This window comes from Cygnus olor, chromosome 27, assembly GCF_009769625.2.
Source record: "Cygnus olor isolate bCygOlo1 chromosome 27, bCygOlo1.pri.v2, whole genome shotgun sequence".
NCBI lineage: Eukaryota > Metazoa > Chordata > Aves > Anseriformes > Anatidae > Cygnus > Cygnus olor.
Window position 1 is genome coordinate 434,652 of NC_049195.1, and position 26,533 is coordinate 461,184.

At 45.7% G+C, this 26,533-nt stretch overlaps 1 protein-coding gene across 2 annotated transcripts; it reads left to right on the forward strand.

The window, feature by feature from the left end:
* On the forward strand, nt 1–25,655 carry CDS2 (CDP-diacylglycerol synthase 2). Of its 2 annotated transcripts, none has more exons than XM_040538329.1 (13): nt 1–104; nt 12,679–12,827; nt 13,836–13,932; nt 14,106–14,203; nt 14,973–15,112; nt 15,537–15,595; nt 16,365–16,447; nt 17,714–17,801; nt 18,132–18,200; nt 18,932–19,084; nt 19,391–19,510; nt 20,142–20,245; nt 20,902–25,655. In XM_040538329.1, exons 1-13 carry the CDS (start codon nt 60–62, stop codon nt 21,029–21,031), a joined length of 1,335 nt encoding a protein of 444 aa, XP_040394263.1. In that variant the 5' UTR covers nt 1–59; the 3' UTR covers nt 21,032–25,655. The 2 variants fall into 2 exon arrangements, with proteins under 2 accessions (XP_040394263.1, XP_040394264.1); XM_040538330.1 differs by having other exon boundaries at nt 12,685–12,827.
* Nucleotides 25,656–26,533: the final 878 nt, after the last annotated feature.

Here is a 26,533-nt window from a genome sequence, read left to right on the forward strand (position 1 = left end):
AGCGGCGGCGGCGGCGGCGGCGGCGGCGGCGGACGGGGGGCGGCGGCGGCGGCGGAGCCATGAGCGAGCTGCGGCAGCGGCTGGGCCGGGAGCCCGAGGAGAAGGTGAGGAGCGGGCCGGGGGCGGCGGGCAGCGGGGAATCGGCGGCGGGCGGCGGGCCTGCGGCGGGCGGGCAGCGCGGCCTGGGCGCCCCGGGGCGCGTGGGGGGGGACCCCGGGCTCCGCCTGCAGCCAGCGAGGCCCAGGCCGGGCCGGGGAGGGCTGGCCCGGGGGGCTCTGACCCCTTCTCACGGGGAAGGCTTCGGTCTGCGCTGTGCCATCCCCGGTCCGGGCTGTGCCATCCCCGGTCCCTGCTGTGCCATCCCCTGTGCATGCCCTGTGCTGCAGCGAGATGCGCGTTTGCAGCAGAACTCGGGTAGTTTAATGTCATTTTCCGGTTGTACCTTTGTGAAGAACAGCCCTGAGAAGGGAATTCGGCCGTTTTCCTGCAGCATCTCTTCTGTTTAAAACCCAAGTGCAGTCGGGTGCATCGAGCTTGGCCGTCAGTGAGTCACGACTTCACCCTTGTCGTCTTTACTCATGTGCCCCCCCCGGCGTGTAAAGGAACAAGAGGGATGAGCAGTCAAGCAAAAGAAAGGTTTGCGACATAAATAATACCTGCAGGCTCTCAGAGAGGGACCCCCTCTGTGGTCCCTTAAAAAATAAACCAGGAGGGAGAAGCAGTTCTTCACTGCCTTCCCGTTAAATGCGTGTATTTTGGGGCAGCCCGATGCTTGTCCATTTGCCCTTAGTAGCATCATATTGATGTGTTTCCTCTGCTGATGCATGAAGTACACGATTCAGAGAAGGGTGAAATCGTCATGCAAAGCTGCCTTTGCAATTGAGATAATACACTTAATGCTGTTAAATATTACATTTAATGCTGTTTTGAATGCCAGGTTAACACCTGCCAGACACTGCACAGTCAGGTTTGGGTAAGCTTTATTGTTCTGATGTCATTAGGGTGGGAATTGGAACAGAAAGCTCGGACAGCATCAAGAACAGGTTGCCTTCATGCGGATCCAAGGTTTCTGCCTTTTTGTGACTGTTACGTGAAGTTGTCTGACATCCAGATCTGCCGACCTCCATAAAGACAGAAATAGGACTGCTTCTATTTCATTGTTGTTGTGCATGCATAGAGCAAAACTTGACCTCTAAATAAGCATATTTGGCTCAGTTGGAATTTACTTTGCAGCAGAAAATCTTCAGGGACTTTTATATTCCAGAACTTTTGTGGGAGTTGGAAGACGTCCCTCAGAAGCCTGGAAGTACCAGTGCAGCTTAACTGGTATGCAAACAAACTCCCTCGGCCAAGCTGCGATCTTGCTTTAGCTGCTTGTGATGTGTTCCTAAAGAAGGTCAGAGGGCTGCTATTTTGAGTGCAATCTTGTCATCTTCAGGCAAGTATGCTTTTTTTCATATAATGAGCCTCCTAAAAGGCTCCTCTAATATTACCTTGGAGTTGATGACTTGAAGTACCTTACAAGAGGGAGGGAACATTTATGTCATACTGCTCATCCTAAAGTAGCTAAGATGAACTGCAAGAGAAAAAAAAGAAAAAAAAAAGATGTTTTCAACCAATGAGCAACAGCTCCTCTGAGGTGCTGAACATGACGTCTCTTACCACTAGCAGGCAGTTACAGGAGGCAGAGAATTTCCCAAAACTGCTAAAATCAAGCATGGTAGGAGGTTACCTGGTAACAGCAATACTGCCATTAGAAAAACTGTACAGCATTGCATTTTGCGTGGCAGTATACTTGAGTGGCAGATTTTTCTTTCTTCCCTTGAGATCAGGGTGTTGTGTTTTAGTGCTTGGGAAACGCCTGGCAGAGTCTGGGAATAACATCAGAATAAAACCAACACAGCAAAATTGCTTGTGCTCATGCTGTTTACCAGTGGTCTCAGCCTGCCCGGTGCATTACGTGCCAGTATCGCTGTCAAGAGGGGAGATTCCCATTTCTGCCTTGTCATTCAGTTGGCATTGCCACAAAAAATAATTTAGCAATGCGTGTTGTATTCTACAAAAACTTGTGTCTTCTGAAAAGACCTCTCAGCTTATTAAAAGGAACAAATTAAAATGAGGTGTAAACAATAAGGCTGGTTTCAAGATTAGACCCAGAAAGTTGTATTTTGCACTTGTTTTCACTTTGCTCTGTTTGGATAATGAAAGAGGGAGGCTGGTTTCACTTTCTGGTCCTCTAACCCTTGTACAGTGTCACAGCTTTGATGTTTTCCTCCCTTCTGGCACAAAGCAATACTTAGAGCTGAAACTGTGCTGCTTCAGTTGAGACCATCGGGCAAGAACCTTTTAGAACCAGTTTTTGTAAAACTGTTGTGCAGCACACACTCTTTGTTCCAAAAGGAAGAAGGCAACATCTGTTTGATCAGTGAACTCCATCTGATCTCTCTAGCTAAAAAAAAAAACAACAGGGAAGCTTGTATTGATGTTATTTGTTCTTTTAGCCAAAATAACTTAAATGCTGTTAACTGTTGCTGTTCATGTGTAGATATTTGAGCTTAGATGATTGAAACAAGTTCTAGTTTATCATTTCCATATAGATTCCATCCTCCCTTGCTCTTTGTAGACTCTTCCCTTTGCTTGGCAGACTCATTCTTTACGTAAAACAGGAGGTCACTGCCTTCTGTCCTGTGCTGCGTGCATCCCACGCAATCACTTTTTCCCAAAGACAATAGGAAAGGTGTAAAAGAAGATTGTTCCACAACGCACGCACAGCTCCTGAACGTTTCTGCTGTCCTGAAAGTTTCTGCTGTTTTAGAATCGTAGAACGTCTTGGGTTGGAAGGGACCTTAAAGATCATCTAGTTCAAACCTCCCTGCCATGGGCAGGGACACCTCCCACTAGACCATGGGATGTTAGGATCGTTTCTCAGTAGTGGCTTGTGCTTCATTTGACTGGACAGGGAGAACAGAGGGTTTTTCCTGCTCTTTTTCCTGATCGTGTGTTTTCCTGATCTGTTAGAATGGCTCCAGAGGAGGGCTACGAAGTTGGTCAGAGGGCTGGAGCACCTTGAAGAAAGGCTGGGAGAGCTGGGGCTGTTCAGCCTGCAGAAGAGAAGGCTCTGGGGTGACCTTATTGCAGCTTTTCAATACTCAGAGGGGGCTTATAAAAAATCCAGGGGGGTTCTCAGGCATCTGTCCAGTGGGAGGGGAGGAGGGCAGGATGGCTGAGAGGCAGGCTTATCTGGGCTGCAGCTCACACCCTTACGTCACTTGTGGTTTTGTTTACCCACCCCTTTGTCACCAGCAGTCAGTGTATCTCTGGAAAATACCATCCCTTTTCAGAGGGGTGGCAGCTGCAAAAGCAAACGGAAATACTCTGTGCAGCCATGGTGCTGGCAGGCATTTTTGTGCAATGGCCCATGCAGATGAGTTTTTCCACTGGGCAGCGTTTGGCATCTCGTCGCACCCACAGCAGCCGGGCATTCTCATTTCTTATGGGAAAAGAGGTGGCAGTGGTTTCAAGGGGTGTTGTTTCGCTGACATGAGGGCTTGAAGAGCAGGCATATAGTATGCAAGGGTGAAAGGTTTCCGTGCTTCAGAAAGGATTTGATGAAGAGGGCATTTTTTTATTTTTATTTTTTTTACAGCTCAGTGGACTGGTGACATGACTTTTTACCCGGATACGTCCATATCGTGTTACAAAAAGCAATGGACTCTGGTATCCAAGCCTCGTGATTCTTGCACTTCCAGGCATTTTGCAAGGTTGCCCTAGTGATCTAAAGTGCCTCGAAGGTGCTGAGCGAAGTAAATGCTGGATGTTTGAATGCTGGTGCTGACAAGTAACTGTCCCTTAGGTCTGGGAGAGTGAAGGGCTGCCTGGCATGTGCTGGAAAGGATGGAGGAGCTCCAGTTTTGGTGTTTGGCTCAGGAGAGGGTGGGTGCGGGATGTAGAGAAATAACAGTGCAGGAGCCATGAAGACTTAAATGGTTTCGAATCCTGTTATTACCCAGGTCACAGGAGAGCTCCTAGTTGTTGGGAGTTTGTGATATGAGATGATGTTCTTGAAGGACCAAAATGAATAAACCACCTCAGTGATGCCTCTCTTCCTTGTCACCCATGGTTAAAAGAGGCAGAACTACAAGCCATTTTTCAGACCCACCCCAAGGTTTTATTTTTTAAATAGCTCATAAGATTTTAGGCTTGATAATGAGCATCTGTTTGTCTGGCTTGTGCTGAAGCACGAGCCTCATTTATTCTTTGTAGATAGTAACAGTCTCAGGTCTGATGTGAGAATACATTTCAGCCTTTCTTGCTGTTTAATGTTCAGTTTTATGTGTTATTGCCAACAGGAATGCATTGCTATCTGTCACTGTTAGTTGTGGCAATGAGAAATTGGACTGATTACATTTCTGAGGGAGCTCATTATAACTGGCTGTAAAATTTAATACCTAAGCCAGCTTCTAGCCTGCTGTGGAGCTGATGAAAGAACTACAGGCTGCTTGTAATTTCCTTCAGATGGTGGTTGACTAGACCACTATTTCTTTTTGCAAAATGCACACTCTCTTCTGAACTGCCCACTTCCTTGCACATTTTTGGCAATGCCAGAGAAGTTTAATCCCAAGAAGATTTTGTCAGTTGAAGGACTGGATGAGTCCACCTTGAGCTGCAAGGAGGTCCTTTCCTTCCCAGTCTGCAAGGAGGTGTGTGCAGCATTCGTGCATGGTAGAGCAAGCACGGAGACTGTCAACGCTGAGGTTAAACCCTGTTACTCAGCCCTTTGGAAAGGACAGAGCTGGTTTGTGTTTCCCATCCTTATTTAATGACTAGATGATTTATTTCTGTCTGGCCTGGAGGGCTACATTTCCTAAGCTCATGTCTCTCTTGGCAGCATCTGAAAAGTTGCCGTTACCTCCAGGCAGAGGGCTGACCTGTTTTCTGAAGTGTCTCGCTGGGTCTTAGTGGATCTGGGAGCTTCTTACTGAGTTCCCTCTCTTGCTGCCCCAGTGGTCTACCCTCACTCACTGCTGTGTCTTGGCATCGTATGCTGTAAAGTCAGTGTGGTACAGGGTGATTGAGGAAGGCTGTGGCACACCTGTGGCTCTCAACAGGTTTTCGTGCTGTCTCTGGCCCGCCGTTGCAGGATGAGGTCAGGACTCTTGCTCAGCACTCAAATGAGCTGCTTCGTACGAGAGTCACATCTGCTTGCACTGCTGAAGCCATGCGCTTGCAAATGGTACGCTGGGGGCGATTCTCGGGAGAGGAAGGATGCTTGGTGCTGAGAAGAGGAAAGGTGGGATGAGATGTTTGCGTTTCCCTTTCCAGCAGGGCCGTGCCATATCCTTCGCTAAACAGAGGGCCGACTTTCCTGTCCATCAGCCACATACCCCACATTATGTGGCAAGAAAACCATTTTATCCTCTTGCCTGTTTTTAATGAGCAGTGGTGTGCACCAGGGTAGACTACACACGCAGATAAAAGCCTCAGGAAACCAACTTATGTGAAGACACGGTGTTTCCAAGAGGATGATATGTATTTACTTTCTTAAAGAAAAGAATACTGTCACTTTTCTTTGTATTGGGCAGGACACATCTGCAGAAATCTGAGGTGGTTACCTTGCCTATAGGTAGCTCTCTTGTTTTCACCCAAAATGGGTTAGTATGTGTCCCTGTTGGTGATCTGCTTCACATGAATTTTCTCTGATTTACATTTTCTGGGACTATAAAGGACCATGAAGATTAATAGATTTCGCTTTAGAACAAGTCGTTCAGTAGCCCGTAGGTTTATAATGATAGCTGTGTCTTCAGAAATCTGTTGATTTGGGTTTGTGAGAATTACATGTAAACATACCAGGCCAAGTCCTGTATGCCTCCTTTCTTTGATTAGTTCAAATAAAGCTAGCTGGAGTGATTGATGGAGGAATGTGAACAAGAGGGTGGCATCACGGTTGGACCAGATGGTCTTGGAGGTTTTTTCCAACCTATGATTTTCCTGATTCTATGATCACCTTACAGTCAGCAAATTAACTAGACTGGTAAGTTGTTTTTTTTTTCTGATTAGGACTTGGAAAAACATATATAACTCCAGAGGAATTGAGGGTCAGAAGCCATCAGCCGTAGCGTGATACAAGCTCTCATTTCGGATGACAAAAATAGACTTTTCCTGTATTAACCTTCCGATACAAATAGAGTATGTGCTGCTGCAGAGCTGTTGGTGCTCTCTCTTGTTGCTCACAGCTCTTCAAAATAACAACAGATAGAAATGTTTGTGCAGAACTGTGCAGACGCAGCTCCAAGGTGGGGTAGCCTCTTCCAGACACGGGCTCCAAAAGGCACTTAGATTTATTTCTTGTTTCTGTATGTGTTTTTCTGTCTCTGCAGGGACAACAAAGTCTGCTGGTTTGGTAAATGCCGTGATAGCAGAGAGGTGCCAGTTAGATCCGGGAGAACGCAGCACTGAAACCTACCTCCAAAACATCTCTGTCAAGTGTTTTAGAGGGGGAGGCAGGTTGCTTTCTTAGCAATAGGAAATTCTGGGGGAATGACAGAACTGGCAATGCATTTTCGTACTCTTTGTGTACAGTAGCTTCTCTGAAGGACTTGAAGGCTGATGCATTTACCTTCTTGATTTCCTGGAATAAACAGAGCCTGGTGTTTGTGCTAATTTGGGGGCCAGGCAGAGGATTAGCCAAATGAATCACAGGGATGTGCAACTTTGCATGAATCATATTCGCTGACACAGAGATCAGGGTCTTTTATCAGGCAGTTCTGCTAAAGGCAAACTATGCAAACCCCGGTCACATCCCAGCAGTGAGCTGAACTTGCTCATGTTCAAAACAAAGCAGGCAACATCAGGGATATGAGATGACAATGGGTGTTTTCTTAGATATGTCAGCCTCAATGCAAACATTCATGCTTTTTTGTGGTGTTACCCACTACTGGTCTCAGTTTATAGGCATGCCCTAATTTCTGCATGCTTTCAACTGGGGTTTGTTTTGCGGGGTGGTGGAGAAGGGAGTCCCATATCAACACAGATGAACACTGACCTTCATCACTGGTTGGGTTTTCAGGAATCGAGCAGGCACTAGCGTGGTGGGATATTTTGATGGAGAGATGTGATAAACTTGGATTTAATTGCCCTGAGGATAACTGCACTGAAGTTCAAGCGTGTTCCCCTAGACCTCCCTATGGCACGAGATACTTTGTGCCCACTTGGCTGGGCTTTTCTAGAACCTTGGCAGAAATCAAGTGTGGGCACTTGTGCATCTTTCTTCTAGTGGTAATGGTCTCCGAACTTCTCTCCCCTGTTTCACCCTTCTAAGCTTGTAAACATCTAGAAGAGAGTATTTTGTAATTAGGGAGCAACGGGAGGATGTTTTGCCTTGATGTCACCTTGAGGACAGAGGTCTTTGTGGATCTGTTGGGGTGGGCTTTGTGGCATGGCAGCTGTTGGAGATGAGCACTGCCGTGCAGGTAAAGCAGCGAGGAAGGGAGAGGAGAAGAGCAGACAGCTTTTCTGGACATGGGACATAAAGCTACTTTTGCAAAATATGGAGATTTTTATAACTGAGGCTGTTGGGTTTGTATCCATTAGACTAATCATGTTGGCCTAGGTCCTGCAAACGTGCTCAGAGGTGAGAATAGCAGAGGCTTTAATACAGTTGGCCACTGTTGTTCTAGGTGTCAATTTTATTGCCTCAAAAAGCAACTTTACTTTTCTCTTTAGCAGTGCATTAGCATTCTCCATCACAGCTTTTTGCTAAAGTCTAGCAGGAAGTCTAAATAAAGCAGCGCCTTGCTTCAAGGAAGGTGCACAAATAGTGGAATTTCTTGGACTAATTTAATCCACCAGCATTGAATACTTAACTGTATCTCTGTGTTGGGCAGATTTTTTTGGCAGGGAGATAGCTTGCTTGTTTCTATGACAACTGAGATCATGTCATGGGTACTTAGGGAAAAAAAAAAGCGCTCAGCTTCTGCTGCAAGAAAGCCCTTTTGCAATGTGAGCACAGATTTTGTACTGCTTGCTTACAGGAGTTAAGTTGTTTAAAGAAAGCGAAGACAACTCATTTCTCCATGAATCTGTCTTAAGCGTGATACAATGTTTGTTTACAAATTTTGCTGAGACCTACTGATCTCACATGTGTATCAAGCAAGTAGGTATCTGTTTTTTTTCACATCTGCTCTGGTTCACCAGGCAAGAGAAAAAACTCACAGAGATCTGTAGGCTTTATTCTTTCTTCCCATTGTTATTTGTGTAGAAGTCAACTAATTAAGGTAAAATACACATTGCTGTATCTTGATTGTATTCCTGCATTAGTTATTCTCCTGATTCTTAAAGCAGTTTTCAATATTTGAGTTGACAAATTGAAGAAGGAGTCATGGGTTTGCTGAACAAGCAGATTTGCATTAAAAAATTGCCCTTAAATTAAAAACTCCATATTGCTAACAAAACCACTAAAAGCTACTGCATCAGATAGTGTTTTAGTAGACTTAATGTGTACCCTTTAAAGGAAATGGGAAAAATAAAGCCAGATTCCAAGGTAGCTGGATAGAAAGCTTGTTTTATTCTTACTAATGGGCTTTAATTGTTCCCCAGCTCTGCACTGTGCACACAGATTTCTAACATCTCATTACACATTTGCACTCTGTGTGCTCTGCCCTCTTTCTGACTGGGAGGAGAGAGGCAGAGCATGTTTCACCTGCTGAGCTAACAGGAAAAAACCAAGAGGGCAGGACGTGGTAAGAGAATACAGGTTAAATACAGCTGGAGACAGCTACGTCTTGGTGCAGTAGCACCAGTGGGAAGTGGTGGGGTTGCTGAAAGGTGATGGGGCTGCAATTTTATTTCTCTGGGCAGCATCTGGTTGAATGAGACCTAGGTTCAAGATTGCAGCATTTTTAGGTATGAGTGTTGTGCTGTGTTGGTTGTGCTACCTCAAAGTCACAAGAACCTGTGGCTAAATAGCTTTGATTTTAGGAAGAATCTTAAAAACAACAACAAAAAGGCACAAAAGATGTCTGTTGCAGGGTCCAAGGATGTTGCAAGGCCCAATGGCTGGGAAAGGAGACAAGTGGTGACTTCTAGGTTAACCTGTTGCAAGTCTGAGTCTCTCTGGGCTTTCATTTCGACTGCAGAGATTGGAGGAAACAGCACAGAAGAGGCATCAGAAACTTGGTGTTTCTTGGGGGAGCAGCAGAAACGATGGCAGAACACCGTCTGTTGGACCCAGCTTCCCCGAAATGCTGTTTGTGCTGCTGCTACTGCACACACCCTGTTTGCAAGCTCTGGCTTAACGTAGCCCAGGCCTGCTCCTCACAGTCACAACCTCTGTGGAAGCAGCAGCTCTGTAATGAGCTTAAATTTTCAGCGGTGATAGCCCTTGGTGAGCATCGTTTGGTGTTGTCTGTGCCAGCTTGCATTCTTGCTGCCACAAGCCGCTTTGTGAAAGCGTTGCTGCCTGATGATTGTCCCTCGTGGACGGGGATCTGTCTGGCTCAGTTTGAGGGCTTGTGAGATAGTGGTGGGAACGCGTGGAGGGTGTTACAATGCTGCAGCTGGATTAAGTAGCCCAGACCAGGGTGCATCATGCCCAGGCTTTAACAAGTTACTTAGCACCCTGCTCAGCTGCTTAAACTGATGGTTTGTGAGCTGATGGTAGCAATTTGCATAAAAGGTGTGAAAATCGTGTCAATTACTGAGTGCTCTCCACGGCCTATATCTGGCACAACGTCCTATATAATCTCATCACCCCATTTCAGGGAGAGATCTAAGTAGGGAGAAAAGCTGATTTCTGACACTGCTCAGTTGTTTTCAAAATTAAGGTGTTAAAATGTTTGTTAGCCATCGGTTTGACTGGTGATTTCTTCCATCAGAGGAAATGTTTCCTTCCCACTCCCTTCAGGCTTAAATTGAACAAGCAAGACATGCACCAGGAATGAGTCCAGCATGTAACGTTGCACCTTAACAACGTCTCTTTATCTTGACAAAACTCTTGGTTCCTTTCTTTGGAATCTCTGGAAATAAAGTGGCAATGTTTGTTGGGGCTTCGCATATTGCATATTTGTTGCACAACCTCTCCAATTCCCACTGCTGGGAGTGAAGTGGGGAACAGTGGGACGCATGCGCTCTTGGACTGATTCCATGAGGCTTTGCTCCTGCTCTTAGGGACCAACTAATTTCATGTCACGAGGTATGGTTTAGCATTGCACTGAAATCCAGTGGATCAGGTAACTGATTATCTGTTTTAGGTCCCTTTAGCTTCAACATCGGTGTCTGTACAAGAAGCCATTGGCTGGGCTGTGGCAGAGATCTGCTCTGCCCGCCCCAGCAGCTGTTAGGTTGCAACATCAAATTCCTCTGTCCCTTGAGCTATGCAGATGCTTTTATCCTTCCTTTTCTTGGCCGGGAGTGGAAGAGACGAAAACATCAGTGCTCTTTCCCTTTCTTTTGGTCTCTGAGCACTTTGTGAAACGTCTGATCCTATGGGCTACAAGCAAGGAATAATTTGCCTGCTTTGCACTTAGCCCTGCAATGATAGTGCTTCGGGAATAAAATGCAGGGAGGCTGGCTTGGACCTTTTATCGCGTGACTAATGAGACTGGGACTTACACAAGATGATGGATACTTGGACTGCATTAAAATTCTACTTCACGTTTTTGGTTTTAGAGTAACCACCATCATTTGTACAGGCTAAGTACCTAAGCAATTCCTTACTCACTTGATTGGAATCAGCTGCGTTAATTTTTCTGTTTGTAAAATGGGAAACAAGAAGCAAAGATCCCTTTTGCTAAAGGTAACCTACAAGACCAGAAGGAGAAACTGAGCTTGGTCAGGCAGGATGTGAAGCTCTTCTCTGTTGTTCAGATTGCTTGTAGGGGAATTCTTCAGAGAATTCATTTCTTAGGGAAAGCGTAGAGAAAGCATTGCAACGTGAGACGCAGACAGTGGTTACAGACGGTGCACTGCTTTCCCCAAACCTGCTCAAGAACAGTGCCCCTCACCTGTGCTGTGTTGTAGGCTGTGATACTCGTGGTCTTTGGGGAGTTTTTATTACTTCCAGTCTTCGCTTGCTGCCATTTGCAGCTCCCTTATGGATTTGATCTTTTCAGTGTTCCCGGCTAAATTGCGCTGCATCTCTCTGGAAGTCTGTGGGACCAGGGGATTTTACAGGTCAATCACAGATGAAATAAAGCCAAGCTGTATTTCTTCACCAGCTCTCCAAACCCTTGCAAGTGCTAGCAGAGGAGTTTGTTTTAGCTCTCCTCTTCATCCCCAGTTAATGAGAAGGGAAAGAAGCAAGCGCAGAGCCGGGCAGGGAAGAGGCAGTGCAGGGTGTGACTGGTGCGATGCTGGCGCTTCACTTGCCCCCAGAAGCAATCCCTGTCACATTTTTTGCTGTCTCCATCTGACAGCGGCTGGCTATCCTTGTCTGTTTTAAGAACCAGGCCCACAGCCATGGATACCTTACGGATGGGGCCTTTTCTTTTCCCGCCTTAAAGGAGAGAGCTGCTACTCGAGTCTTACTGCTCTAGTGAACCACAAATACCCCTCGATGTGGTTACAGCAAGCCAGTCCCAGGGGATGCTTGTTTTGGTTGGGTCCCCCCTTTCCGAGCATGGGGGAGCCTGGAGGTGGCCCAAAGGGATGAAGTCGCTTTGGTTGCAGGGCTCCCTGCGCTTTTCAGCTTGACTTCCTTGTGGCTTTTCCTGCAAACACACTATTTTTTCCGTGAGTTTTAAAATAGCCCATGCTCAGAGGCCTGGGCTCTGGCTGCCTGAGGCACAAGTGCCCCCCTGGGATTGACATTTTCCTTCCTTGCTTCAAGTAGTGTCCAGGAGCAGGATGACGTTCTGCTGCTGAAATGAGGGGCAAAGCATGCATGTTTGGATCTGTCCTCTGTTCCTGAGCTGGACTGGAGGAAAAAGCCCTGAGGAGAGGGCACGGGACTGCCTGGGAGCCAGGAGGTCATTTGTAATCCTTTTTCCACCGCCGGCCTCTGGCACAGCCTTCAGTAGCCTCCAGCCTCACCCTTATTTATTTACCCCTAAATACAGGACTTCGCTCTGAGCTAGGTGCTGGAGCAATAATACCAGGGGCAGGGAAAGCACATGCTATTTATTTCCGCTACAGGTCTCTTCTTTGGCCAGAAAGGATGGTGGGGCCTGAGCGATAAGCCATGTTCTTCCTCTTCAGCTTTTTGGGGATGGGCTCAATGTTATTTTTAGTGCTCGCATATTAAGTTTGCACTTGAAAAGTCTGTCTGGAAGCCTTGAGCCTGTCTACTTGGAGGCCTTTCTTTCTGTCTAATTTGGGCGATGCTGCATACTTGGAGATCTGCCTGGGGACTGAGAGACCTTGTAAAAATTCCTGCTAACAGCCCGTGTCCCTTAAGCACTTCCTGCACTTGGAGATACTTCTTAACAACTGTGAGGCATCTTTAACAGTTCAGAGGGAACAGATCCTTTGGCTACTGCTGAGGGTGCTAGAGAGTAAAAGCCATCGTCCAAGTCACCTAAAACACTTGATGTTGTTTCTCATGGGTATAACCTCATGAATATTTTCTTGCCCTCTTTCGTGCATGCAGAAGCAGACTGGCAATAAGTATCGCATCCTGTGGGCTGGTCTGAGTTTCTTCGTTGTCGTCATTGTACCTTGTTAAGCTCTTTATCTCTCTTTAAGTTGCAGGAGTCGGAGTCTGAGAACAAGCTGGATGGAGAGACAGCATCAGACAGTGAGAGCAAGTCTGAATTTGGAGGATCACCCCCAGTGCCAACATCGGATGACACTCCAGAGGTCCTGAACAGAGCTCTCTCCAACCTGTCCTCAAGGTAGCCCTCACTGAGCGTTTCTGCCCTCTGCTGCCAGGGCCCCTGCATCTTCACTGTGGCTTTTCTAGCCCTGGCAGCATGGTGATGGCTGATGGAAGCTGAATAAGCAGCTCCCAGTAGTGCTGTGCTCTCCTTCCCTGACATGCAAACAGGAAGGCCGAGGCCACAGGAAGCAGAAGGTGATGGCGATGTTAGCGGGGAGAGCAGAGTGCAGCACTCAGGGCTGCTGTGTGTGGGAGAGGACCGGGGCAGAGGAGTGCTGCGGGAGGGCAGCCTTGTTGTGTGCTTAGTCTTGAAAGGTGAAAGGAGGCCTCAGTGGGGCAGAAGACATTGTGTTCAGCTTTACTAGCACTTTCAGTACTCAACTGTGGTGGTTTTAACTGCTAGTGTGACCCACTTCTGTAGGAACGCATGAGAAAAATGTGCTGATAAGGACAAGATCTAAGAACAGACTGGGAATGGCTTCTGCATGCGGCTTTGGGGCAAAAGCCCTTATTCATATCACAGGAGAAGGCATTTCTCCCAGATGTCCTCTGTGGCTGGGAGAGATTCAAGGCAGGATTTCTTGGAGAGTAGCAAAGGTACGACACATCAGGACCCATGTCTCCTCTTGAAAAGAAGTGCAGGGAAGGGTAATGATTGATACGTTATTTGAACTAATCATGCAGCTTGTCCAAGGTGTGGGAAACCTGTAGTAGAACAGGGACAAACACTTCCCCCATCCCATTTCAGTGCCCGTGGAGATGCTCTGTTCCTGACTAATGTTTTCTGTATTAATGACATTCATAGTAAGGAAGATTGAACTGAACTGTAGCCTTGCAGCTGCTGCAGCTGGGCCTTGATCAGTGAATCAAGGTCTCCCTTTGCTGCTTTTTGGCAGCACCAAAAAGAAATTTGGGGTTTCCAGGGCTCAGTGTCCTGCTTATGATGCGCAGAGAACAGAAGTGCTGTCCTGCTTCCTTGCTTTGTTTTGTCTTTCTCTAACTTCTTTCCTTCTCTGTGGCCTAGATGGAAGAATTGGTGGGTAAGAGGCATCCTCACTCTGGCAATGATCACCTTCTTCTTCATCATCATCTACTTGGGACCCATGGTCTTAATGATGATAGTAAGTGCTCCAGAGAGATGCCCTTATGTTCACAGCAATAGGGGAGAAGGTTGCTGGGACCATTGCTGGGGTTGGCAGCTCAGAGACTTGTATTTTGACACATTTTTAATGTCCTTGAGGAAGGAGGTATTTAACAAAAGTGTGTTACAGCTTGCTGCTCTCTCTTTGTGCAGGTGATGTGTGTCCAGATCAAATGTTTCCATGAGATTATCACTATTGGCTATAATGTGTATCACTCATATGACCTACCCTGGTTCAGGACGCTCAGCTGGTGAGTAGGGTGACTGCTCCCCTCCCCATGCTTGTGTGCAGCAATAATGCTTCACCTCGTTGCAGACAGGCAGCAAGGAGATCATCTGGCTACCTCCAAACCAGAGACCATGGGATTGCTGTGTGTTGACCAGTGTCATGTGTTAGCGGCTCTTGTAAGAAAAAGCCCCGCTAAATCCTGATACATCAGTGTCTTGAAAGAGCCCATACTGATAAAGTTTGTCCCGTTGTTTATGAAGTGTGGATATTGGAATCCCATGATCTGTGCAAGGGACGGTGTTGACAGCCGTCACCACTAAGAGACAGACATAGTTGCGTGGGTGGGTGGAAGTTTGTAAGTGGTTGTGAAGCAGGGCTGAACATTGGGACACAGCTGGGCTGAGCAACTCTGTCTGCCAGAGAAGAGAAGTCTGGGGAGAGGGCAGGAGCAGTGCTTTTAGGATATATGGGCTGTTTTCTTTTAGGATGCATGAGCTCACAGAGGTCTGTTGAGGAGTGCCACCTAAAGGCAGACAGTCCTTGTGCATCAGAAGGCCAAAACCAAACCCAGACAGTATGATCCATGGCAAAGTGGAGCTGAGTGATGTAGCTGCTAGTTGAAATGAAGGTGATGTTTCTAAACTGGGGGAAATAAAGATCTGGCTGTCACTTGCAGGATGTCTGTTTGCAGTGTGTCAGAGCAATACAAAGACCTTAGGAATCAGCCACTTTCTGTGTTTCTCCAGGAGCCTTTTAGAGTTCCTGCTAATGAGCGTCTGCATTCTCCACAGGTACTTCTTGCTCTGCGTTAACTACTTTTTCTATGGTGAGACTGTGACAGATTATTTCTTCACCCTGGTTCAGAGGGAGGAGCCCCTGCGAATTCTCAGCAAATACCACCGCTTCATTTCTTTTGCCCTGTACTTAACAGGTAGAGACCACATTTTCTGGTGGTTAAACTTGTCTGGACTGGGAGGAAGAAATCTCCTTGAACTACTCTTGTCCTGTATTGTATCCAATGCAGTATCTACAGCAAGTTATCTCTGCTCTTCAGTGACGTTGTAAATTGGCTGTGTGGTGACAAATCTCTTACATGAGGCTCTGTAGAAGGAGACTCCCTAAACTGTATCGGACAGTTAGGCTTGATGTTTACTTGTCTAAGTATAATTTGAAGGCGACAATATTTTGTGACTTTCAGATAATAGTGCTTTACTCAGAAAAAAAAAACAAACCAAAGCAACCAACCAAAAAAAACCTAAGGAGCTGTGCACTATTCTCTCTTAAGGGGAAAAAAAAGTATTTCTTACTTTTGAAGAAATGTCCCCCTCATTCACTTTTCTTCTGTCTCTCACCAGGTTTCTGCATGTTTGTCTTGAGCCTGGTGAAGAAGCATTATCGCCTCCAGTTCTATATGGTAAGGTTAAATACAGGGACTGGCTGCCCCCAGTTGGAGGCAGAAGAATCAATAATGTAGGCTGCTTGAAAATGTTATATAGATAAATATGTTCCACTAGATGCTTCTGTGCTGGCTGTGCATCGTAACACTGCCTTGAAGAAGAGTTACTGTGAGCAAACTGTTCGTTTAGGGAGGTGTCCTGACTGAATTTCTTTGTAGTCGTGCATTCTTTTCTTTCTGCACTGGGGGATGCTCTTAAGAAACTTTCTGCACGCCGAGATGACTGCACAAGGCGGCTATTCGACTCTTGTACTGAGGGTGGATTGCCACGAGGGTGTATTGGCTATGTTTCCCTTTTCTCAAACATCAGTAAGGTGTTGCTCATATTTAACTGTCAACACAGTTAGTTTTGCTTTTCAGTATAATCAGCACACAGGGGTGCAGCTTGGATATCCATTGGCCTTTTGTTCTTCTCAATTAGTCAGAAGGCTGAGCGAGATGTATGAGAGAGGGGTGGGCTAAAGAACACTTGGTCTGGCAGAAGCCTGCCCAGTGAAGGTCAGCTCTGGGCTTGAACTGAAGAACATGCCTATAAATTACTAGGGATAATTGTTCCCTGCTCTTCATGCCTCTTGGTGTTTGTTATGGTGAAGGTGCATGCTAGAAATGCACATGTGCATGAGCCATTCTCTGTCTGAGAGGTAGCTAACAGCATCTGATTTGTGCCAGTGATGTGTGTGAGCAGGGTCTTTAGGCAGGCTGGACTGCATGCTGTCTTCTCTTCCAGTTTGGATGGACCCATGTGACGTTGCTAATTGTTGTTACCCAGTCGCACCTCATCATTCACAACCTGTTTGAAGGAATGATATGGTGAGTTGCCATGTGTTCTGAGTTGCTTTGATTTCTGCAGCCCTATACAGATTATCGTAGAATCATAGGATGGTTTGGGTTGCATGGAACCCTTAGAGATCATCTTTTCCAACCCCCTGCTGTGGGCAGGGGCTTCTTTCACTAGATCAGGTTGCTCAAAGCCTGTCCAAACCAACTTCGAACACTTCCAATGATGAGGAATCCACAAACTCTCTGGGTAACCTGTTGCAGTGTCTCACCACCCTCATTGTAAAATATTTCTTCATGATATCCAATCTAAATCTATCCTTTTTCAGTTTAAAACTGTTGGCCCTTGTCGCGTCACTGCAGACCATGATAAAAAGTCTTTCCTTGTCTTTCTTATATAAGCCCCTTCATATACTGAAAGGCCACCATAAGGTCTTCCTGGAGTCTTCTTACCATGTTCTGAGTTAAAACTTTTTTTTTTTTTTTTTTAAATAAATGGCTAAGGAGAGAAAGTGCTTCCTATCAGGGACTAACCTGTTCAGAATAGAAAAGCAAAAGATTGAATGATTCCTCAGCAACTTAGGACTTGCTTTGTGCTATTTGCCAGTATAGAGAGCTGTAGAGAGGCATCTGAGTATTGCTCTGGGATGCAGGGACATTTCATGCAGTGCTTGGCCTGTGTAGGTGCCTTCTCTGTCCACTCATGTCTAGCAAATGAACAGGAGAATTCTGCTCAGCACTCGATTTGGGGTAGAGCTGCCAGCATAATGTTAAAAGCAGCGCTGTGAAAGAAAGGAAATTGCAGTGTGGCACCTTCACCAGCTTACTACAGTTGCAATACAGAGGGGAAGCCCTTTTCATGGTGGGGCTGTCAGGCTCCATCTTCCCCAAACCAGCAATGCCAGGAACTAATTTTGGCTGCTTTAGGATTGCATGTTTCCGTGTGCACCTCAGCTGTCCCAGAGTGCTTTGTGAGCAGCCTGCTTCCAGCGAAAATGCAGCCCCTCTGGGAGGAAAGGAGGTGGCTATCTAACAGCATGTCGTGTGACAGAAGAAGATGTGCTTAATTAAAACAGGCCATTCTGGGTACACAACGTGCTCTTTAGTCCAGAACACTGGAGTAACCCCCAGATTGCTCTGAGAGCTTTAAGCCATTTTCTACCATGTGAGATTGCATTGGATAGGGAGGTGTTGATATGATGGCCCTGCAAAACATCTTTCAAAACAACTACCCATTTAGTGAAGTTGGAATTGTCTGATTTTGGCACTTCCCAACAGTTTGATTCTTCTCCCATCTAGGTTCATTGTCCCAATTTCCTGTGTGATCTGCAATGACATCATGGCATACATGTTTGGGTTCTTCTTTGGCCGCACCCCACTCATCAAGGTTTGTAATTCTATATTGGACAAAAGATGGCATTTTGGCTTCTTTAGGTCTTAGTCCTGTGTTCTGATCTCCATTGGTGTGACTTATTATGGGTCTGAAGCAAGTCTCCAGATGACTTGGTGCATGTCCCAGTCTTTGAGGTTGTGAAGTGACATGAACCATTTCAGTCCAAGATGTTAGTGTCAGGTTCTGACCACACTCTGTTTGGTTGTTGGCACCAATTTATATTTACCTCAGCAATTCACAAGCAAGGAAGGGCTGCACAGGTGTGTGGTAGTGACCATAAATGCACGGTTTGTAATTATCCCCTTCTTTTTCTCCCTCTGGCAGCTCTCCCCAAAGAAGACCTGGGAGGGTTTTATTGGAGGTTTTTTTGCCACTGTTTTGTTTGGATTGCTGGTAAGTAGCGATCATGGTGCTTATTTTTTTGGTCTTTTCCCTATGTAAGGTGACATGGTTTTGGCTAAAAAATGCACCCAAGCTTTAAGCTCTACTGGCTCTTCTCAGAAACTATGTTTTCCTTACTGACCAGAATTTGAACTGGTGGATGGTTGTGTTATGTGCTTTATGCAGATTCTGCAGATGGAGCAGGGTATTGGAGGAAGTTTTTGGTCCCTGTTAGACCCTGTGATGTTTTCAGTAGAATAATTGTCCTTGAAACATTCTCTTTTGTCTCTTGAAGGGGAGAGACTATAGTATTTCCACAGATGCTGTACATGGGTAGCCAAAACATCTGGGGCTGCTGTTGGATGAATTCTGTGCATCATTTCAAAGGCTGTGTGGGGAAATCAGTGCTCTTTGAGTATTCTTACCTGTTTCTGTGATAATCTGTGTGTCTGGTTGTGTCCGTCCACTCAGCCAAATAGTGCTGCCTGTCTCAGCCTGTTTGTCCAGGGCTCTGATCACTGCTTGCTGAACAGATGCACTTACTAAACAACAATCCTTCCTCTGCCTTTAGCCAATTCCTGCTTGTCAGGAAAGTAATCTTCTTAATGAAGCTGGGAGTGTGGCTCCCTCCTCACTGTGTCTCCTTGAGTGGCCTTTTCCCTTGACTGCACCTCTGCGTCATTGCTCAGGAAAATATTAATCTTGCTTTCTCTTACTGCATCTTTTTTTCTCTCTCCTTCAAGCTGTCTTATGTGATGTCTGGGTACCGGTGCTTCACCTGTCCCGTGGAGTTCAACAATGACACCAACAGCTTCACAGTGGACTGTGAGCCATCAGAGCTGTTCCAGTTACAGGAGTACAACATCCCCTTGGTGCTGCAGTCCGTGGTGGGCTGGGTAGGACTCTGTCTTTTGATTGAGGTCTTATTTATTGGGATAGGAACATCAGGAAAAGAGATCAGGGCTTTATTTTGCTGGTATTCAAAGGAACGTGACAAGGGATGATGGTACATCCAGAAGAAGGGTGAATTCGGTGATGACCTGTGTGGGTTTAAGACCAAAGCAAGACCCAAGTCTGGTGGGACATGAACCCATTTGAAAACTAGCTGGTCTAAAGCCTGGTTAGGACAGAAAGAAGGGCAGGAAGTGAGCAGTACTGTTCTTGATGGAAATCCTTCTCTGATGTGTTTTTTTTTCCTGCAGAAGACAGTCCGGATGTATCCATTCCAAATCCACAGTATTGCACTGTCTACTTTCGCCTCCCTTATTGGGCCATTTGGAGGCTTCTTTGCTAGTGGATTTAAGAGGGCCTTCAAAATTAAGGTGAGGACACCCAGGTTCTGCAAGGTCATTTACATTTTTAAATATAAAGTTAAAAAGCAGTTGCTGCCACTCTAAGCAGTCTCTGTGCTCCAAGGAGTGAGTGGCAGGTTGGGAACTTTGGGAGGGGAGATAGTGTCACAAATAACATGGGGGGGCATGATACAATTCATTATAACTGATTGGGTGTGGGGAGAGACCTGAAAATTTCAGCTGTGATATTCTAAACACTGCTTTGGTGCAGAACTTGAGGTAGAGGAACAAAAACCCAGTCAGGATATTTTGCAATCTGAGCCTTCCCTTGATGCCTTGCAGGCTGGTTTTCATATAAACAGTCTCTGTGCAGCTAAGATGACTTGAAAGGCAGGACAGAGTTGCAAGAGATAAACATTAGCCTTCCTTGACCTTTGAGTGATAGATGAGTTAAGGCTTTATGTCCCTCAGGCGCTGGCGGCCTTCACAAAGGAGAAACTTTTAAAACCAAGGAGAGGTCAAGCAGAATTTCTTTTTAGTCTAACTTTTGCCTTCTGGGACAAATTAGAGCAAGGATGTGAGTGTAGTGCCTGGACGTTCGTAAGCAAGTACAGGTAACGAGCATTTGAAACTTCAATGTAATCCTTTCTGCTTTGCTTAGGACTTTGCCAACACAATCCCAGGGCACGGAGGTATCATGGATCGCTTTGACTGTCAGTACCTGATGGCTACCTTTGTTAATGTGTACATCGCAAGCTTTATCAGGTATCAGTTGTTTCCCAGTGAAGTTTGGGGCTCTGTCAAGTTCAAATGACATACAGGCTTGCAATACAAGACTGTTGGTATCCCCATGAGATTAACATCCAGAAATACAAGGCAAAGAAAGAGGGGGACTGGGGGCTTGAAAAAGGGAAGCATGTCTCAGAAGAATCATGCAGAGATGGGAACACAACCTGTTTTCCTAAGGTCTGTTATTTCAGTCCTCTCCTCCATGTCCCTTCTGCATACCTGTGAATCTTGAACAAGGTTTCCCCTGAACTGATCAAGCAGAAAAATCTTAATTCTGTTGCGGTGTGCAAATGTTCGGTAACCAAACACAGAAGAAAGCCCAGATGTACTGGAGGAGCTGAGGAACTGAATTTATGTGGCTGCTTCGCTTTTTGCATCTGTTAATAGGGGAAAAATCCACAGCCCTCTTGAAACAGATTTGATTTGGTTGGTTACAGTTCAGCATCACATGCCTTTTGAATCCATTTCCACATCTCTGAAACAGAGTTAAGCTCCCTGGGTAGAACCACTGAAGGAATGGGCAACATGTCTATTATTTCAAGCCTGTTTTTTGGATGAAATTGCATTTGGATTCCCAGAGCATTGAGACTTAGCAATACAACTCACTGGTAATGATTGCTTTTGTGTTTCAGAGGTCCTAACCCAAGCAAACTGATCCAGCAGTTCTTAACCTTGCGGCCAGACCAGCAGCTTCACATCTTCAACACGCTAAAAGCACACCTTGTTGACAAGGGTATGTTAGGTAGTTTGGAGGATGCATAGACAGCCACGTGATTGGAATGGGACTGAAAACGGACAAGCCTCCCCAAGGAAATTCCTGGCTTGCCTAATTCAAGACAATAACAAGGCCTCATTTCACTGTAACTTTTCTTCCTTTCTTGGTAAATGTTTGCATTTGTGTTTGTTATTTTTTTATATAATATATTTATATAGCTTTGGTTCAAATGAGCAAATCTGAGTTTGTAGCTGGAAAGGAATTAAGGCTTGGAAGGAGTTGGGTGAAGTAAGACGGTACAACTGTCCTCACGGTCTGTCCTTAACCTTCGATGCATGTGGGCAGAAAGTTCAATTTCCTGTGGGTGCAGGGAATACACAAAACATTTCCTGTACAATTGCCTCTGCGCATGGAAGTCAGCAGGGAAGGTGAAGCTGTGCAGCTTCCCTGGCTTTTGTGCCAGGTTGCATTCATAATGGCAGCTCTGGAGACCATCATTTTGTCTGGCGGTAACTGTGACTGCAATGTTCATTTTCCCAGAAAGCCACATATCCGCCTGTGTGCAGACTCCTTGGAGGCTCTGCATGGCAAGCACAAGGCTCAGTTAATTGGAGGAGAACTTTGTACTAATCCAGCTATGTTTCCTCTGCCCAGCCAGGCATGTGTATCTATTTTCACTTGCTGTTTCTGCAAGTACCTCCCACATTCTCCTCTTATGGCTGGTATTTTGACAAAGAAGATCTTTTTTAACCTATTAAATTGGAAATAAACTGGGGACAAGGAATTAAGAAGCTGATAGTTGCTCATAGGAATGTGGGAGGTTCAGATTGCTTCAAAACTGAATTGAGTAAATAGGTTTTAAAGAACATTGAAGTTTCATTGAGTAAATCCTGCCAAGTAAGAACAAGCTTTTAAATAACCTGGTTCATTTTTCCTCTGTCAAATAACCTTTAAGAAACATTGAACCACACTTTTATTCATTTCTTGATCTTTGGAAACCCCACACTTGGATATTTTACCTAATTTGGAGAGCAGTTTCCAACTTGGTGTTGTTTCTGAAGTTTTCAGGTTGGAGCTCCAGCACCCTGCTGGTGCAGTCAGCTGGGTATTTCATTTTTCTTTCAGGGATCATGTCTATCACCCATTCGTTACTTGAGTTCTGGATGTTGTGCTGCTGAGTTTTATCACGGTCTGTGTTGCATTTCAGTCTGGATTCATTCACCTGCAGGCTTCTGTCCTGCTTTGCTTACTAAATCTTGTCAAAAATAGGTTGCACTTAATAGTTGGAGGTTTTATCTAAGTACCTAAGTACTTTCCTTTATTTTGTCATACTTTTTTATTATTTAAAAATGAGAGCCCTGGAGATTGTAAAACTTTTTTTTGTGATCAGACAGTGAAAATATCTTCAGTTTATACTAGACCTTATGCAGTGTTCCCGTATACAAGGTGACTCTGATTTTACTTCTTTCCATAGTTTGTGCACTAGAGAGAGAAACTTTACCTTATTTTAACCTGGGGAACGAGTGACAGGGAAAAATAATACAGAAGTACATTGCTGTATTCAAACAGTTGCTGATATAAACCTTATACACCACCACCACCCCACATATGGAGACATGTACATGCTGCAAACTAGCTAAGCATCGATGGAAAATAAAAAACCTGAAAATATTTCATGGTTCATACTCTGTATTCTCATTCTACTGTTGCTTTCATTTACCCTAAAGGAGTGGACAAGAGAGCACGTGTGCATGTGTAAATACATGAATAGATACCAACATCTCTTTTACATTTCTATACAACCCTTTCTGCGTCATAAGTTCTGCTTCATCTCCGTAAACAGGAGCTGTGGGGCAGAAGTGTGTGCCCATTGCACTGCAAATACAGGTGTTGATCAAGATTACGGATTGTGGAGAAGAAGGAACTGTTTCCACAAAGTATTTTCAGCATGGTGCTGACAAAGGTCCTGGCTTCTGGGAGAGGCCAGAGCCACTAAGACGGAGACAATTCGGGATTGTATTTGGTTAATACCAACAGCGTAGAGGCTTTCCTAGACTAGTTGTGGAGCCTGATTTTTTTCCAGCTAGAATCAGGAAGGGATTTATTTTGTGTTGACTTAGAGGATATTGGTCCAAGCTCCCCGGAGGGGAGAACTAATGTGTTTCCATCTTGCTTCACCCCAGAGAAAATGTTTGGACTGCATTTTACAATGGTTTGTCTGAGTTTAACTAGGCAAAGGGAGGACACTTGAAAGGGTACCTGAACTGGGAATAGATGTGGAAGTGACAGGGTTTTGCATAGACCCTGAAAAGCAGCTTTCCCTGTGGTCAGACAAGCTGGTGCTTTTCTGGATTCTCCCTGCCTGATGTCAACATCTGCCAAAATCCCTTGTACTGCCCTGTTGGTTCCTAAGTCAGTCATCAGAAGAAGCTACAGTGTTGATAAGTATTACAAAAGTGTAATGCTCTTTATAGCAATGCATTTTTCACATGGGTCTCTAGCCTCCTGCTCATCTTGCTTTGAACCTTTTGTACTTCTTTAGTTGTAATTAGTGGGGCAAAAACCCGAAACCTTTGTGCATGCTTTTGATTTGAGTAGCATTTGGGTCTTTTTTAACGGTGCAATGCTGGATGTAGACACTGGAGGGCAAAGCAGCTGCATTAATGGCTTCACAGTGCTGAGAGAGAAGCTGCAGCAGTGTGGGTGGTTTCCTGCGCAGCTCTATTACTCTTACTTCCTCCCCAGCAGTGCAGTGGACAGCTGGTCTTCCAAACCTGTTTTGATCTTGAAGGGTAAAGATACGTGGAAAGGGTTTGGCATCCTGCACTGAAGTTTAGTAAACTGAATGGGAACAGTACATCCATTTGGGAAATGGAGGAAGAAGGGAGGGAGATGAGGGATGATAAGATCATCGGCAAGCTGTATAGCTGGTCTCACTGAAAAATACTGGTGAGCACCATAGCATGTCCTCTGTCATGCTGAGACTATGGCTGGTAAACCCGTTTGACTTCTGCACCACTTCTGGGAGTGTATGTAGTAGCGCTGGTCAGCTCTTAGTGACAGTGTGCTGCCTGGGGGAGCGTTTGGTGAGTTTTCCCCATCACCCCAGCCTGGGATTGGCTTTAATTTGCTGTAAATATTTCAAGTTACACCTAGCAAGTTAGAGGAAATGAAAAACTACTGTTACTGGCTCTAGCTGTTCCTAAAGGAGGCGTTAGCTGTGATGCCAAATGTGCGTACAGGGATGTGCACCAAGACACATTGCAGCTCTTTGCATTGCATTAAGCCTTGCAGGACCGTGGCCATGCTGCAGCTCTTGCAAGAATGTAGTTTTGGAGGGAAACTGATGTAGCTAGTGCTGCTGGAGAGGCCACGCAGGCACCAGGGACATCTAGCTAAGGCAGTACAGGGATTCTCACGTAATGTTTCTCCAGCTGCAGGGCTCGAGCTTGGCATTGCACGGTAGTTTTGGAAGCATTCATCCTGCTTGTGCCCAGCAAGAAGGAAATAACTGGGAAAGCAGACCAGTGGGGGATACTGCATTGGCTGGTGTGGGTGCTTGGGTCAGGAGAAAGAGAAAAGTGGGATTTGTCTGATGTCAAGCCTATGAAGGTAGGAGTGCTGCCTCGGGAGGGGACAGGTGATTTGGAAACCACCTCCTCACAGTCAGTCACTGTTTTTCCAGCTGGAGCAGACAGAGATGGATGTGAGTATATTTAATAAGCAAAGAGCTGGCACATGGTAGAAAGGTGCTTTCGCATAGTGTGACAAGCTGGCTGTCCCAGTGAGGTGACTCTAAACGTTCCTGGTGTTTGCTGGTGGGTGAAGGTCATTTAGTGAAATGGGCTGGACGCTGGTCTGCTCACAGCTTGAGCGTGTAGTCAAGCATTTGGCTTACCCTGATGGGAATTTGCTTCTTTGAGTTTGTTTGTAGCCCAAATTTGTTTATAGATCAGTTGCATCGTCAGGCTGGGGACTGCAGTGCTCACTGAAACATTAAAACCTAGTTGCTGGGTATGGTGTCATGTCCTGTACCCATCACTCTGCGTTATTCAGATATTCTTTGTGGTGATGGGCTCAGGATTCTGCTGACGCTGATCTGAGGGGGCAGCCTGTGCGGCTCGTGAAGCCAAAAATCCCATAGCATCAGCCAACACTTGGCTCCAGGTTGGGAAATGCCAGTATCCTAGACTTTAAGGCATCTCCTGTTCCCGATGCATGCAGCATGTCCCCCTGAGCACAACTGGTGGGATCCAGGCACGCGTCCAGGCCTTGGTCTCTTCCTTCCCCGCCTCCTCTGACTGGCTTGGTGCTATAGGAGGAGGGCAAAGCTGTGTGGAAACCATCACTGTGGCTCATCCAGACCTTCCTGGGGACAGGCATGCACTGCAGAAAGCATCGCGTGACAGCTCCTGTGGTTCCTGACCTCTGTAATCAGCCCCCGAGCTGCGGTTTGTACTACTGTAATTTTTGCGTGCTCCTGTTCCCCAGACATGATGTGTTTCTACCATCTGCTTCTTTCTCTGTGCATTGTTCTTTTGATTAATGTTTTAGCTACACATGTAGAATTGCCTTTCTTTGACTGAATGTCCGAATGTGATATATTGTATATTTTAAAGTATTTACCCTATTTATATACCATATGTTACTGTTAAATAAATATAAGTTCCATTATCTGTAGTGGAGTTTTATTCAGTGCCGTTGGCAAGTTGGGGAGATCCTGGAAACCTCCTTTCCATGCTCTGTAAAAGGAGCTCAGCCTGTTTTGAACGATAATCTTTGTATGCCCTCATTTGTTGCCCCATATAGTTCGCCTTCCTCGGGGACTTCTGAGAGCAGACCTGGGATGGCTGCAAACATGTGCATGGAGGCTGCGGACAGACTGAGCACGCAGGTAGTGACCATCTGTGTCCTGCACGAGGGACACGACTGGCTGGCTTTCCAGGGTGGTTTGGAGTGGAATCAGTGATCAGATCACCCAGACTGGTCTCAGTGAAGGGTAAGGGAAGCAGTGGCACCACTGTGCCCTGCAAATCAGTTCGTTTTGCCCTAAGGTTTTTGCTGGGAATGTGGAAACCTGTTGGAATTCTGGTTAGCATAAATTATCGCTTCATTTCAGCCATTTTTCCTGACTTGCTTGGGTTAGGAGGACAGAATCCTTCTGTTTACCCAGCAAAACGTACTATTTTTAGCTCTCGTGTTATTTTGACTGTTTGACTTATCAACTAAGCTAAACCAAGCAATCAGCAGCCTTCTCTTTGCTTCCTGTCACGCTGTCTGGGTATTTTGAGACAAGTTAATCTTCCAAGAAAACCAAACTATATCTTCCTTTACAGCAAACTTGCAAAATTGACTCTAAGGCCCCAAATCTTGTGCTGCAGTACATCTTCCCTGGAGGAACTGGCTGGTTAAAAAGAAAATTGCTGAGCAGCACCATGCAATATTCAGCAGTCCTCTGAAACAACTACATGTTGTTACTGAGAGGTCTTGAAAGATGCCTCAGCATTAAGTCTTTTGGAAAACAGACTAAGAAATCATTCTCCTCTTAC

Bases quoted from the DNA above. Each gene is read 5' to 3' on its own strand.
- CDS2 (XM_040538329.1), top strand. From the start codon at position 60: ATGAGCGAGCTGCGGCAGCGGCTGGGCCGGGAGCCCGAGGAGAAG. The intron at 15,596-16,364 runs GTAAGGTTAAAT...CTTCTCTTCCAG, and splicing joins ATCGCCTCCAGTTCTATATG to TTTGGATGGACCCATGTGAC. The intron at 17,802-18,131 runs GTTTGTAATTCT...TCCCTCTGGCAG, and splicing joins GCCGCACCCCACTCATCAAG to CTCTCCCCAAAGAAGACCTG.